At 51.0% G+C, this 14,745-nt stretch overlaps 3 protein-coding genes across 3 annotated transcripts in view; 2 read left to right on the plus strand and 1 right to left on the minus strand.

The window, feature by feature from the left end:
- The first annotated feature begins 6,506 nt into the window (after positions 1 to 6,506).
- On the plus strand, positions 6,507 to 11,266 carry LOC115408887 (uncharacterized). The gene is made up of 10 exons (XM_030119854.1): positions 6,507 to 6,813; positions 7,571 to 7,660; positions 7,814 to 8,092; positions 8,268 to 8,506; positions 8,698 to 8,795; positions 8,868 to 8,965; positions 9,052 to 9,278; positions 9,346 to 9,582; positions 9,671 to 9,762; positions 9,845 to 11,266. Exons 1-10 carry the CDS (start codon positions 6,507 to 6,509, stop codon positions 10,440 to 10,442), a joined length of 2,265 nt encoding a protein of 754 aa, XP_029975714.1. The 3' UTR covers positions 10,443 to 11,266.
- A 614-nt stretch (positions 11,267 to 11,880) lies between these two features.
- wdr55 (WD repeat domain 55) lies at positions 11,881 to 13,995 on the minus strand (the record flags this gene model as incomplete). Its single annotated transcript, XM_030120542.1, has 4 exons — positions 11,881 to 12,539; positions 12,615 to 12,893; positions 12,970 to 13,076; positions 13,480 to 13,995. Coding segments are annotated over 4 exons (1,245 nt in total), but the record flags the coding sequence as incomplete, so codon positions are not given.
- Positions 13,996 to 14,302: 307 nt separating this feature from the next.
- LOC115382885 (trichohyalin-like) overlaps positions 14,303 to 14,745 on the plus strand; it is a 4,574-nt gene continuing 4,131 nt past the window's right edge. The window contains exon 1 of the mRNA XM_030084844.1: positions 14,303 to 14,330. The gene's annotated coding sequence lies outside the window, so the exon portion shown is untranslated. The remainder of the gene's footprint in view (positions 14,331 to 14,745) is intronic.

Here is a 14,745-nt window from a genome sequence, read left to right on the forward strand (position 1 = left end):
TGGAACAAGGATTAGATCATTATAGAACACAAAAGTAAACTACTGCTAGTGTTAATAAATACTAACAAATGACCTTCATACTGACTTGTGAGCAGCCTGCTGGATCCATCCTGAGGACCAGATCCAGATCAATCCAGAGCAATCCAGATCAAACCAGATCACAGTCAAACTGAAATATCCCCAGATGTTTCACTCAGAAGAGTCTTCGCCCGTCTGAAGTCCTCTGAGAGGGTTCTCCTCTTCCTCCTCCGGTTCTCCTCTTCCTCCTCCTGTTCTCCTCTTCCTCCTCCGGTTCCTCCGGTTCTCCTCTTCCTCCTCCGGTTCCTCCGGTTCTCCTCTTCCTCCTCCGGTTCTCCTCTTCCTCGTCTGGTTCTCTGTTCCTCCTCTGACACTGTTCACACACTGACTCTCATCACTTGTGGTGTTGGGAGTCCGTCTCTGCAGTTTTTCTTTTTCGTGAGGGGTCAGAGGACTGGGCGGGGGGGGGGGGGGGGGGGGGGGGGGGGGGTCAGAGGGTCAGAGTTCCTGAGGCGGGGTCAGAACAGGCTGAGGCTGCCCGTGGTTCTGCCTGTTCTCTGTCACATTAGTTTAACTGTGACTGAATCACAGTGAGAACAGCACTTGTTCTGTGACTTGTTCTTCCTGAAGCTCCGCCCCCATCTGTTCTAGATAACTCTGAAGCTCCGCCCCCATCTGTTCTAGATAACTCTGAAGCCCCGCCTCCACCTGTTCTTCTGGCCCTTGGATTCCAGACGGACTCTGTGGTCCTATAGGTTCTCTCTCTATTGTTCTATTAGTTCTTGCACTGTGGTTCTGTGTTCTGACTCTTTGGTTCTGGCTGTAAGGTTTAATTAAGCTGTTCTGTCTTTATGGTTCCATATGCCCTTGCTGTGTGTGTTCTGTCTCAATAGTTCTATGTGTTGTCTTTTTGGTTCTATGTCCTCTGGCTCTATGGTTCAATACGTCATGTCTCTGGTTCTATGTCTTTTGACTCTGTCTTCCGCCTCTATACTTCTGTGTCTTCTGGATCTTTGTCTTCTCTGTGTTCTGTCTCTGGTTGTCTGTTTGGTTCTATCTGGTCTCCGTCTTTGGTTCTATGCATCATGTCACTGTCGCTCTATACATCCTGTCTCTTTTCTTCAATGTATTTTGGCTCGATTTCTGTTTGCTCTCTGGTTCTATGTGTTCTGTCTCACTGGTTCTCTGGGTTCTGTCTCTTTGGTTCTCTGTTCTGTCGCTGTGGTTCCCCATGTTCTGTTGGTTCCATGTGTTCTGTCTTGGTGGTTCTCTAAGTTCTTTCTCTTTGGTTCCATTTGTTCTTTGTCTCTGATTCTGAATGTTATGTGTCTATGGTTCCATTTCTTCTGTTTGTGGTTCTCGATGTTCTTTCTGTTGGGTTCCATTTATTCTGTCTCTTTGGTTTTACATGTTCTCTCTGTGTTCTGCCTCCATACTTCTCTGTGTTCTCTCTTTGGCTCTCGAGTTCTCTATATTCTGTCTCTAAGGTTCTCTGTGTTGGAAACTTCATACTTCCGGTTGGAAGGCGGAACTTCCGGTTAGTATGTGGGTCTATGGACGTGATGATGCTGAGCTGGGGTGGCTGAGTGCGTTTGGAGCGGAGGGGAGCGCGAAGTTGACTACCGGTCGTGAGTTTTGATAAAAGAGATCCACAAAACCTCCACTTGTATTGTGAGCGATTGCCTTATGGCAGGATCGGGGGGATGGGGGAGTGGGGAGAGTATGGGGGAGAGTGACGTTGAGGACGCTAGTGTAAAGAGGAAACGAGTGTTGAGCCAGGGCAGTGATTCAGACGACGCGAGGCAGCCAGCTGTTAGTAGGAGAAAGGAGGAGCAAGGGATTAGAGTTTTGGTGAAGTTTAAGGAGGGCCATGATATTAGAACAGTAGGGCCGGTGGCTCTCTCTCGCTTTCTGCAGGAGAAAATTGGGGAAGTGGTCAGGGCTAGAGTGCACTCGGATGGGGACTTAATGATAGTGTGTAAAAATGAAGCCCAACAGAACAAAGTCCTAAAATTAACTAGCATTTGTAAAAAACAAGTGTTGACTGCAAGGAAAAGGATGGGAGCAGGAGAGATCAGTAGAGGGGTGATATATGGTATTCCCCTTAATGAGGATCTAGGGAAACTTAAGGAGAGCATTCGGGGTGGACGTGTGGTTGGTCTGAAGAGGCTAAAAGCTTGGAGGGCTGGAGACAAAGTTGATAGTCTGTCAGTATTAGTGGAGTTTCAAGAGAGTGTACTTCCCAAATATGTGACTGTGGGATACTTAAGTTACAGTGTGAGGATGTACGTCCCGCCATTGCGATGCTTTAAATGCCAGAAATATGGCCATATAGCTGCTTACTGTAAAGGTACACAAACGTGTGGAGGGGAACATGACTATGGTACATGTGGAGCTGGGGTGCAAGAGAAATGTGTCAACTGTGGTGGGGCGCACAGTGTGGGATATCGAGATTGCCCTGTCAGAAAGAGAGCAGCTGAAATCCAGCACATTAGAGCAGAGGAAAAAGTGTCTTACGCTGAGGCAGCTAAGCGAGTGCCCAGTATGATGAACCAAGCACCAAGAGTGGGGAAAAGTACAGTTATAGATGCAGACTCACTGGTTGTTAAAAAGAAAGATTTCCTATATTTTATTGTTGAAGTTATTAATTGTACATCCCAAGCAAAACATCGGTCCGAAAAGACTGCTATTGTTGTTAAAAGTGCTGCGAGATATCTGGGCATTAAAGATGTCAGATGGGAAAGTATTTATGAAGAGCTTCAGAAGAGAGAGGAAGCTGAGAGGGCAGCCCTCCGATCACAGTCATCTTTGCAGGTGTCAGCGTCGCCTTTATCAGCTAAAACCTAAGCATTTACTTTTTGCAATGGAATGCTAGAAGTCTAATAGCAAATGGACAAGAATTCAAGAAATTTATTTTGGATCTAGAGATCAAGCCTGATGTAGTATGTATTGTGGAGACTTGGTTAAAACCACAATTGAACTTTGTTTTAAATGGATATGCATGCGAGCGGAGTGACAGGGTTGAGGGTAGTGGGGGTGGATGTGCTACTTTTATTAAAGAGGGGATCTCTTATAGAGTTTTGGGTAAGGGTGGTGGGCTCCCGTTGGAGTATTTAGTGGTTGAAGTGTGGTGCGATAAAGGGAGCCTTGTACTAGTAAATTTTTATAACCCTTGTAAGAGCCTGGATATTGAGACTTTACAGCTGATCGAAGGGCAAGACAGCAGGGAAATAATCTGGTTGGGGGATTTTAACTCACATAACTCTCTGTGGGGAGGAGATAGAACAGATCACAATGGGTTGGTTTTAGAGGATCTTATGGATAGGAAGAGGTTGGTTTGTATGAATGATGGGTCACCTACGCGAGTGGGGCTGTCAGTGCAGTCGGTGTTGGATCTAACCTTGGTAACTCAGTCTCTGGCAGACCAGGTAGTGTGGGAAGTTTTAAATGAGACTACAATTGGAAGTGACCACTACCCTATTAATTTTAAGCTTGGTAGTAGAAATTGCAGGGCAGCTATGGTTTTTTCTGAGAAATGGAATTTTAAAACAGCTGATTGGACTATGTTTACAGTTATGAGTGATAGAAATATGAGGCAAGTTGAAATAATAGATGACGTGGAGGTTTTTAGTGAAAATGTAAAAGAAGCGATAATTGATGCTGCAAAAGCGTCTATTAAGGAGTCAAGACCAGGAAACAGGAAATGGAAAATGGTCCCTTGGTGGACAGAAGATTGTACTCAAGCAATCAGAAGTAGAAACAGAGCTTTTAAGGACTTTAATAACTGTCTGAGCTTTAATAAGTTTTTAGAATCTAAAAGAGAGCAAGCCAAAGTAAGGAGTATAATTAGGAAAGTTAAAAAGGAGCATTGACAGAGTTATTGTAGCACCATAGGGAGGCAAACCTCTATAAACGATGTATGGAGAGTTGTTAAAAAAATGGGTGGGGTGCAACAGTCTTGGAACTATCCTGTTTTGAAGAATGGAGAAAATGTAGCAGTAAGCGATGGCGATAAAGCGGCGCTGATGGTCAGAGCTTTTGCCAAGGTCCATAGTAGTGCTAATTTAACCCATGAGGAAAACTTGGGGAGAGAGGTGACAAGGAATCATTATCAGCATCTTTTGGAAAATGTAGAGAGTATAGATGACAGTATGAATGCAATGTTTTCGCTCAGAGAGCTAAAAAAGGCTATAAATAAGGCCAAAAGTTACAGCTCTGCTGGCTCCATTTCAAAGTGGGTTTAGGAAAGGACGGTCGACAATGGACTCAGTAATCAAGTTGGAGAATGACATAAGAAGAGCCCAAGCATGCAAAGAGGTGGTTGCTGCTGTCTTTTTTGATGTAGAAAAGGCATATGATATGCTTTGGAAAGATGGTATATTAATCAAAATTCGCATACTTGGGCTAGGTGGGAAAATTTACAATTGGATTAAAGATTTCCTTAGCAATAGAGAAATCCAAGTTAGAGTTAATGGTAGTCTGTCAGGGAGCGTCTTTGTAGAAAACGGTGTGCCTCAGGGTAGTGTTATTTCTCCCATTTTATTTTTAATTATGATAAATGATGTATATGATTCATTGGATTATACTATAGGTAAGTCATTGTTTGCAGATGATGGAGCCCTCTGGAAAAGGGGACGGAATGTTCAGTTCACAGTTAAAAGTTTGCAAAAAGCTATTGACACTGTTGAAGTATGGGCTGGGAAGTGGGGATTTAGGGTCTCAGTGGAAAAAACTAAGGTGGTGTTCTTCTCATTTAAGAAAGTTGATGAAAATTTTAAGTTTAAAATGTATGGCCGAGAGCTGGAGAGAGTAAACTGTATGAGATTTCTAGGGATGCAGTTTGATTCTAAACTTACTTGGCGCAGCCATATTGAAAAGGTGGTGGGGAAATGTAAAAAAGTTATTAATATAATCAGGTGCTTGTGCAGCAAGGAATGGGGAGCAAATATGACTTCAATGAAAAGGTTATATGACGGATTAATAAGGTCTGTTATTGATTATGGGTGTCTGGCGTATGGATCTGCAGTGAAGTCTGAGCTAAAGAAGCTAGAGGTTATTCAGGGTACTGCGCTTAGACTTTGTTCAGGGGCAATAAGATCTTCCCCAGTATGTGCACTTCAGGTAGAAGTTGGTGAAATGCCTTTAGAGCTGAGGCGATTATAACTGTCATTGTTATATTATGTTCATTTGAAAGGACATAAGGAAGATCACCCAACAAAAAGTGTCCTCACACCAACATGGAGTCAGGGAAAGAGCAAAAGAGAGTCCTTTGGCGTCAGTGTGCAAAGGAAAGCACAGGAAGCTGGGGTTGGAAATATTGATTTTAGCCCATCAATAGTCCTTCCTCCGCACCCACCATGGCTGCTACCAGTTCCAGAAGTTGATATAACTTTACATGAAAAGATGAAGACTTATAAAGGAAACAGCGGTCAGTTGGCCTTGATGTATGTCGATAATTATTATGGATATGTACAAATCTTTACTGATGGGTCAAAGCAGCCAGACACAGGGAGGGTGTCAGTAGCATATGTGATCCCTGAATTTAATATTAAGTTTTCTGCAAGAGTTACCGATCAGTTATTAGTGTTCTCAGCAGAGCTTATAGCCATTATAATGGCATTACAATGGGTGGATGAAATTAGACCATTAAGAATTACAATATGCTCAGATTCACTCTCGGCACTAGAGAATCTCAAATCAGGTAATGCAAGTGAAAGGTACGATCTTGTATGTGAAATTCTGGTTCTGCTACAGAGCATCCAAAATGCAGGGTCACATGTTAAATTTGTTTGGGTACCAGCTCATGTCGGTCTGCCTGGAAATGAACAAGTGGATAAAGTAGCTAAACGGGTTTTAAATTCAAGAGATATTTCTGTTCAGTGTAATTTTGCAAAATTGGAGGCAAAGTCAATAATAAGGAACAAAGTTTAAAGCACTGTGGCAAGTGAAATGGAACATGGGTGATAAGGGGAGAGACCTCTACAGTGTTAGTCCTCAGGTTGGATCAGGTCACCAAGGTAGTAGATGTCGGAAGGAAGAGGTTATGCTTTCAAGGATTCGAATAGGGCACACAGGTTTAAATAAAACGTTACATTTATTAGGAAAGCATAATACTGGGAAATGTGACGCTTGTAATGTATATGAAACAGTTGAACATGTATTAATGAGTTGTGCAAAATATAATGATGAGCGACTCCTTACCAAAAGGAAAACTGAGGACTCTGGAGAGGTTTTTAGCCTGAGAAACATTTTGGCAAAAACATCAGATCACAAAGCTATAAAGTATTTGCTACAGTTCTTAAAAAATGCAGGACTTGACAAGAGAATATAATTTTTATTTTTATTTTTATTTTTAAGCTTGTATGCTGCACCCCTTTTCAAAAGATGTAAGCTGTAATGGCAATCGTTCACTATTCATTTGGAGGGTGGCGGTAGTGCGCTAGTCAGTCCGCATCCGCCGTTAAACCCAAAAGAAGAAGAAGAAGAAGATGCTGAGCTGGTCCCGCGCAGAGGACCTGAGACCCGAACACCTGTCCCGGAGCCCTGGCCCCAGCCCCGGCCCCGGCCCCGGCTCCGGCCCCGGCCCCGGCTCCGGTCCCGGTCCCATGTCCAGGAGCGACATCCTGAGAGGGATCATCACCGAGCGGCTGAGCTCCGCCGCCCGGGACATCCTGGCCGTGGTGGAGAACGCCGTGGCCGACTATGAGCAGGAGGCTTCGGGCTTCCGGCAGGAGATCGACCGGCAGCGGCGGCAGCTGGAGCTCCTGCGGCCGCAGGTGAAGCAGGAGGCGGAGGGTAGGTGTGTCAGCCCGCCGGACGGCTCCGGGCGCCGAGGTCCGCCCGCGAAGACGCAAATTCAGGGATCGTCAGCGGGAGGTGAATTCTTCCGACATGAACGACCCGACACGAGAACCGACAACAACACCCGTCAATTCGGCTCATTTAAACTCCCCGAGCGGATTGTAGTTTCTCCAGAAAAACGCTGTTTCTTCGCATGTGGTCCATTCACAGCCGCTCAGGCTCTGTCGGGGGAAATAGGTTTGTTTTTGGTCCGAGGAGGTACAAACGGTGGTTTAAGACCCGCCTGCGGGTCATTTCAGAGAGAGAAGGCACTCTTTTAGTCATCGGACAAGAAAAACATCCACTTTAATAAAACACATAAATCAAAAATTGCAGTCAATTCACCAGCTTTTATGGTGGTGGCCAACCGGAAGTCATATCATTTTACAAAATGAATGAAAAATAATTAATGTTAAAAAAAAAAGCTTTGCATAATTGCTTACTAATTGCATCATTACTAATATAAAACTATATAAATAGAACATACTTTGAGCATCGATAAATCAGAAGCCTGATCCTGATTCAGAGACATGACGGTTCCTTAAATAGTAGAACACCTGCAGGAAGTGATGGAGAACGCGACAACATGGACAGAAGCAGGAAGTGAGACGGTATTTGTTCTGGGAGCACTGACGTTGGAACGTTTTGGGGAGAAAACGTGGCTTGAGTGCGTTCTCTCTCCTTGAAGCGGTGGAACTTGGTTTCTTCGCAGACGACGTGCCGCTGTTCCCCGTCGGCGAGGCCGGAGGAGGGGGAGGAGAACGTCCGGACGCTGAGGAGGAACCGCTGAAGTACCAGCCAGGTACGACCTTTAACCTCTGAGTCTGGTCCAGTGTGGAGAGAACCCGAGGTGGAACTGAGGCGGCGTTCCACAGGGACGCGATCTGGGACCTCCTGCCTTTCTGGTTCTCACCATTCTGAGAGGGTCTGAGTCCTGGTCTGACTGTGTCCTCAGGCGTGGGGGACAGCTGGGGTCTGGACTGGTTCTCGTACAGGGAGCCGGTGGAGGACGACATGGAGGACGAGGGGGCGGAGCCTCCTGACTGGACGGCGCCGATGTTCTTCCAGCTGGAAGACGAGGCAGAGGCGTACGGGCCGGCCTTCGGGTTCCCGCCGCCCTCGGTTCCACCTGCCAGGAGGAGGGTGGGCCGGCGCCGCCTCACCGGCCTGGGCCTCCTGGACCTCCGGGTCCGGATCCTGAACGACTCGTCCATCCAAGTCCTGTCCAAGAACGGTAGGTCTGTCCTCCTGGGGGGCTGAGGTCGCTGTGGGGGTCCAGGAGAACCGGGTCCAGGAGGGTGCAGCAGCTCCTCGCCTCAGGGGAACCTGGATCTCTTCTGGTTCTAGGAAAACCCCGCCCCCCCGATCGCCCCCCACCCAGATGTTCTGACGTAGAACTGTGTGCTCAGTGTTCCAGAGGTTCCCTGCTCACCGCCTGCGGGTTCCCCGCGGCCTGCAGGAGGACCAGTTCCTGAACCTGCTGCGGTCCCGGTTCCCCCAGCTGGCCGCTGCCGCGGAACCCTTGAGCATCTTCAGCAGCGGGCGGAGCCGCCGGCTGCAGCCGATCAGGGTGGAGAGACTGACGCCCGAGGAGATCTGCAGGAACCTCGGTTCCACCGGAACCGCCTCCATCTACATCCAGATCGAGGTAGGGACGCAGGAACGCAGGGACCTCTGGGCCTGCTGGTTCCTCTGGAACCAGAACTTCACTGGGCCTGCTGGTTCCTCTGGAACCAGAACTTCACTGGGCCTGCTGGTTCCTCTGGAACCAGAACTTCACTGGGCCTGCTGGTTCCTCTGGAACCAGAACTTCACTGGGTCTGCTGGTTCTCCTCTCAGGATCCGGCGGTTCTCCAGATTCCAGAGACTCAGAGTCGACCACAAACACCAAGTCCTGTGGAACATCTCAGGTCCAGTCCTGATTCAGACCCACTGAGGTGAGTCAGCCGGTCCTCCACATGTCCCCCGCCAGTCCCCCGTCTGAACGTCTGTCTCTGCGGTTCTTCCAGAGGATCCGGTTCTGAGCAGAACCCTCCAGCTGACGGCCCGCTCACCCTGAGGGTCCGGGTTCTGGAGGAGTCCCGGGTGGGGAGCATCAGCCCGAACCGTCAGTACCTGCCAGAGGAACCTAGACCTAGAACCCAAAACCAGGAGTCCCGGGTTCTGTTTGACCGGACCGTGTTCTCCCCCCAGTGTTCCAGAGGTACCCGGCTCAGCGGCTGCAGGTCCCCCGCGGCCTGCAGGAGGAGGACTTCCTGGACCTGCTCCGGTCCCAGTTCCCTCAGCTGCCGGCCGGAGAACCGCTGACGTTCCTGTCGGGCCGCGGCCGGAAGATCCGCCCCCTGCTGCTGGAGACCGTGACCCCGGAGGAGATCCTCCTCAGGACCGGAGGGAACCCGCTGGTCTACGTCCAGCTGAAGGTACCGAGACCCGGTTCCTCCACGGTCCAGCCCCCCAGAGACGTTCTCACTCAGACCTGTTCTCCAGCCTGCAGGAGAACCTCAGGCCAGACGGAGGAGACCCAGAACCCCTCCTAGAACGCCACTGTCCCCCAGAGTCCAGGCGGACCAGAGGAACCCGGAGGAACCTCCACAGGACGGGTCGGAACCCCACCTGGACCTGAAAACCCGCCTCCTGGAGAACCCCCGCATCGAGCCTGTCCCCCCGTCCAGTGAGAACCGACCGGTTCCCCAGGAGAACGCTCCGGTCCTCCTGCCCCTGAAGGTGAGAACCCCAGAGAACCGCTGGGAGTGAGACCGGGACGGTCCCGAGGAACCAGTCCAGAGAACCGTAACATCCCGACCCCTTCCAGGAGGATCTGGACGTCCAGGCCGCGGATAGGAAGAGTCTGAGGAGAACCGTGGAACCCGCTGCAGGTTCTCCGCCCTCCAGCCGAAGCAGACGGTACGTCTGAGACCTCGTGAGACAGTTTGGACGTCTGGACGTCCCAGGTCGTCTCAATGTGTCTTGTTTTTGTTCCGTCCAGCGGTTCTCCAGTCCCACGTGGAGCGAAGCGGGTCGTGGTTCCGTCCGAGTCCCCGGAGGTGCTGAGGAACCACCTGCAGAACCACCGGAGAGCGCGCCGCTGCGGCAAGACGGCGTTGCCGGCGGCCGGGCCGGGAGGCCACGCCCACCACGCCTTCGCAGTGCTGAAGAACCGGCGGCGGTTCCGTCGCTGCAGGGTCTGCCTCAAGTCCTACGTGTCCAAGAAGAGCCTGGAGCGCCACCTGTTGAGCCACACCCCGCCCCCGGCCCCGCCCCGGCCCGCGGGGCTCCGCCTCCACCCCCCTACCACCGCCGCCGGGCCGGGCCGGCGCCACGCCTGCCCCGTCTGCAGGAGAACGTTCTCCACGAAGGACAATCTGCGAGTCCACGCCCGGCGGCGCTGCTCTGGACGGTTCCGCTGCTCCAGGTGCAGCAAGACCTTCAAGACCAGCAGAACCCTGAAGACCCACCTGAGGGTCCACAGCCGGAACCCTGCAGTGGATGGCACTGCCAGGGTTCCCCAGGAACCACAGGACACAGGACAGGTTCCCCCAGAGGACACAGGACAGGTTCCCCCAGAGGACACAGGACCTACCTGAGCCGGACCCCCTTGTTCTCCCTCCAGACTGTTCCAGAACCCTCCGTTCTCACAGTGCTTAGCGTCTGCCTGAACCCGGCTCGGGTTCTGTTAGAGAACCGACAGAACCGATCCTCTTAAAGCCCACTGAGTCTGGAACAGTTCTCCGTCCACAGTTCTGGTTCTCGCTCCGGTGCTGCTAAAGCTGATACCCCTTTCCCACCGGCCAGAGAACCCGTTTCAACCCGCTGATACCCGGTTCCTCGTGGCGGTGGGGAAGGGGTATCGGGTCCAGCAGGTCCAGTAAAGAGGATCCCAACACAGAACCCATCTAACAGCAGACGCTCTGAAGAACAGGGAGACGGAGCCGTCTCGGTTCTAGCCCAGACTTCAACGGTCTAACAGGTTCCATGGAGCTGCAGCGGCGTGGGGAACGTTCCGCCTCATGTGGATCTCCCCAAATCATCAAGGTTCTTGAACATAACTGTTCAAGGTTTTGAAGAACCTGAGAACCCAACTTTCAAACTAAAGTCCGATCTTTCCGAGCTGCCTCTCAGTTTTTAGCTAGCTAGCTAGCATTTAGCTGTTTTAGCTAGCTACCATTAGCTTAGCTCTTTCAGCGTGTTTCGGCTTCTGTCCACGTTCTCCGTCTCTTGTTCTCATTCTAGGTCAGACGTTTGAAAAATGTTTAAAATATCTGAATCTGTTTCAAAGTAAAAGTCCTTCCTGGTTTTTAGACACTTTATTTTGACGAGGTCGTTTCAGAAAAAGGCGTTTTCATCCTGAATGTCATCCTGTTGCTTTCAGTCGTTTTTGTTTACTTTGAATTAAATATTTTTACATTTACTTATTTTTTGTGGTTTTATTGTGAAATTCAACTTAGTGGAGCTTTTATTTTGGTGACAGGAAACGTAACTTGACGTTTTCACTCCGTGGGAATGATTTAATTTTCACCCGCGAAGCTGAAAAGGTTCGAGTTTATTCCATGATCGTGTTCAGGGGAAACGGAAAATTCCTCCGCCTCCGGAGAACGTGAAAGCAGCACGTGATGCGTTCAGGGTCCCGTGGGAAAACCCATCTTTTCTGCTCGTGTAGAAATTCTGTTAAACTCATTACACTTTTAAATTTTGTTCTGATTTCTGATTTTGAAGAAAGTAACATTTCATTGAGACACATTTACATTTAGATTCAGATTCAGAGTTTAGTTTGACTTAAGATCCTTTTTTGATCTTTTAGTCAGTATTTACCTTCCTGAACCGTTTTAAAACCGTTTTCTTCAGGTGTCAATTCATTGTAAATCTGACCAAATGAGTCAACCTGAAATGAAAAAGCAACTTTCTAAAGAGAAGCGACACAACTAAACACTGAGAACCAAGCTGAGACCAAAAATACCCAGAATGCAACTGAAGTTTCAAAGACATGTCACATTTTACAGCAACTGCAGGAGTTTTCATGAGAAATTCTTTATTTTTATCATCAAATGTACAGAAAGCTTTCAAAGTTAAATGTTTCTCTGGTTCCGTGTTGGCGCTGAAGCCTGAGAACTCGCCTCAGATGGAGAACACTGCGCAGAACGTCTGTCGGTTCCTCCGTTCTAATGCTGAACTGGGAAGTCAGCTGACCCCCCCTCCAGTTCTCCTGCCTCCGGTTCTCCTGCCTCCGCCCCCCCCCGGTTCTCTCCCCTCCGGTTCTCCTGGGAGAACGTCACATGTTCCTTCAGTCCTGAGTCCACCAGAGTCCCTGCAGGAGGAGCTGACACATCATCGGTTCTGGGTTCTAGTCGCTGTCGCTGTCGCTGTCACTGTCGCTCTGCTCCTCCTGTGGCCCCGCCCCCTCCTCCCCCGGCCCCTCCCCCTCCTCCGCCAGCCCGGCGAAGAAGTCGTGTTCTCCGTGGGCCTTCTTGCTGAGCGCCTTCATGCGGCCGTCCCTCCTCTTCCTCTTGCGGTGCTCGCTGACGGAGGTTCCGTGGAGGGCGGAGACGTCCCAGAACCGGACCAGCTGGTCGTGGGCGGAGCTAACCAGGAGGCGGGCGTCCCGGCAGACGGCCAGCGCCTCCACCGGCTCGCCCACGTGCTGCCCCACGCAGCCCAGCACCCGGTTGGGCAGGATGTTGACGGCGCTGCGGGGGGACGGACGGAGGGTTCTGTTAGAGCGCGGCGGTCTGCGGCGGCGTCGCCGCGGCGACGGGACTCACCGGATGTAGCCGTCGGTGGAGGCGACGCACACGACGCTGTCGGTGACGGGCGCCATGCAGTCCACCGACTCCGCCCGCAGGGCGAAGCGGTCGCTGGCGGCGCCGAAGCCGTCCCAGTTGAAGAGGTAGACGGTTCCGCCGCCGGAGCCGCTGGAGCCGCACACCACCTTCCTGCCGCGCTTCATCAGCGCCACCGCCGTCAGGTCGCCGCTCTGCGGCTCCGACCGCAGCTCCGCCCGCCGCCGCTTCAGGTGGAACACGCCCAGGGTGCCGTCTCCGCTGGGGGGTCAGAGGGGGGTCAGGGAGGTCAGAGGGGGCCGGGGGGCGGGGCTGCGGGTCCCGGGCCGGTTCTCACCTGGTGGTCAGCAGGATCCTCTTGTTCTGGTCCACCGTCATGTCGCTGATGTAGTCCTCATGCTGCTTCATGTCCATGACGGCCGTCCCCTTCCTCATGTCCCACACCTTCAGAGAACCACAGAGAACCTATGAGAACCACACACCCCTGACCTCCAACCAGGACCAGGTTCCCAGTTCCTGACCCCTGACCCCGAATCAGGGCCAGGTTCCTGACCCCTGACCCCGGATCAGGACCAGGTTCCTGGTTCCTGACCCCTCATCAGGATCAGGACCAGGTTCCTGACCCCGGATCAGAACCAGGTTCCAGGTTCCTGACCCCTCATCAGGACCAGGTTCCTGACCCCGGATCAGGACCAGGTTCCTGGTTCCTGACCCCTCATCAGGACCAGGTTCCTGACCCCTCATCAGGATCAGGACCAGGCTCCTGACCCCTCATCAGGACCAGGTTCCTGACCCCTCATCAGGACCCTTTAGACCTGACTGCGACCCTCCAGTCCCCGGTCCAGACCTTCAGGGTTCCTTCGTCGTCCCCGGTCGCCAGGATGTTGGGGTCCACCAGCAGCAGGCTGTTGATGGGGGCGGCGTGCGCCCCCCGGATCCGGGACACCAGCTGTCCCCGCTCGGTGTCCAGCAGGTGGACGGCCTTGTCCCGGGACACGCTGTAGAGCTGCAGCCCGTCCTCGGAGAACCGGACCTGGCGGCAGGACTTGAGGTGGTGTCCGGACGACCACAGCTCGCGGGTCTCGCCCTCCGTGCACGAGTAGGAGAATGCGTACACGTCCCCGTCCAGGTCCCCGACGACCAGCACGTCCCGGCTCGGGTGCAGCGCCACCGTGTTGGCGACGGCCTCCAGGCGGATGTCCTCCGGGGTGTCCCGGACCCGGGGCCCGGGAGGCTCATCCCCGTCCGGGTCCTGGTCCGAGTCCCCGTCCCCGTCCGGGTTCTGGTTTTCGGATGTTTCAGGAGGCAGTGGGTCTGAACTTTCCGCCTCAACGTGTTCTGTGGGCGCAGACATGTTGTTTTTTTTTTTTCATTTCTTCTTCTACAACACGCGAGGGGAGCGATGGCGGATAACACGTCTCACTGCCCCCTGCTGGCAGAGCAGGAACCTGCAGCCAACAACTTTTTTTTTATACAAAAATGTTTCGATATTTAAAAAGCAAAACATTGATGATAATAATAATAATAATAATAATAATAATAATAATAATAATAATAATAATAATAATAATAATAATAATAATAATGTGACGTAGGAATAGCAGGAACGCATCCCATTGGCTGGTACCACCTGACGCTGGTGACGTAAGCCCGCTGAAGATGGCGTCAGATTCAAACGGCTCTCGGTTTATTGTCTCCGTAAGTCTTCTCTAAACGGGTTGAAGCCGCTTTTTGAGCGTTTTTCTGTCACTCATACGACGTGCTGGTTTACGTTGGACCGAGAACCGATTTAAGACTTTATAAACACAGCTGCCGACGAGAAGAGTTTGTTCGGCTTACCGCTGTGTTAAAGCAGAACTCCATTCACAAAATGACTGAAATTAGCTCCAAGAGGCTAATAGTCAACATTTCGGTATGACAGTACTCATCTTGCCACCCTCTTTTGATCAGGAAGATTTAATGATGTAATCGGCATATGGAATATTTTTTCCAAGTCTTTTATAGGATATAAATCTTCAGATGTTTGATGTTGAAACTGCACGAACCGTATCTGCCGCTCTGCGCTATAATCAATGAAACTCGAGTAAATAATAGTGGAAATAAGGATAAATAA

This window comes from Salarias fasciatus, chromosome 3 (genome assembly GCF_902148845.1).
Source record: "Salarias fasciatus chromosome 3, fSalaFa1.1, whole genome shotgun sequence".
Lineage (NCBI taxonomy): Eukaryota > Metazoa > Chordata > Actinopteri > Blenniiformes > Blenniidae > Salarias > Salarias fasciatus.

Coding starts and splice junctions, on each gene's coding strand:
- LOC115408887 (XM_030119854.1), top strand. CDS start 6,507: ATGCTGAGCTGGTCCCGCGCAGAGGACCTGAGACCCGAACACCTGTCC. Junction 7,661..7,813: donor ACCGCTGAAGTACCAGCCAG/GTACGACCTTTA, acceptor CTGTGTCCTCAG/GCGTGGGGGACAGCTGGGGT. Junction 9,763..9,844: donor CCCTCCAGCCGAAGCAGACG/GTACGTCTGAGA, acceptor TGTTCCGTCCAG/CGGTTCTCCAGTCCCACGTG.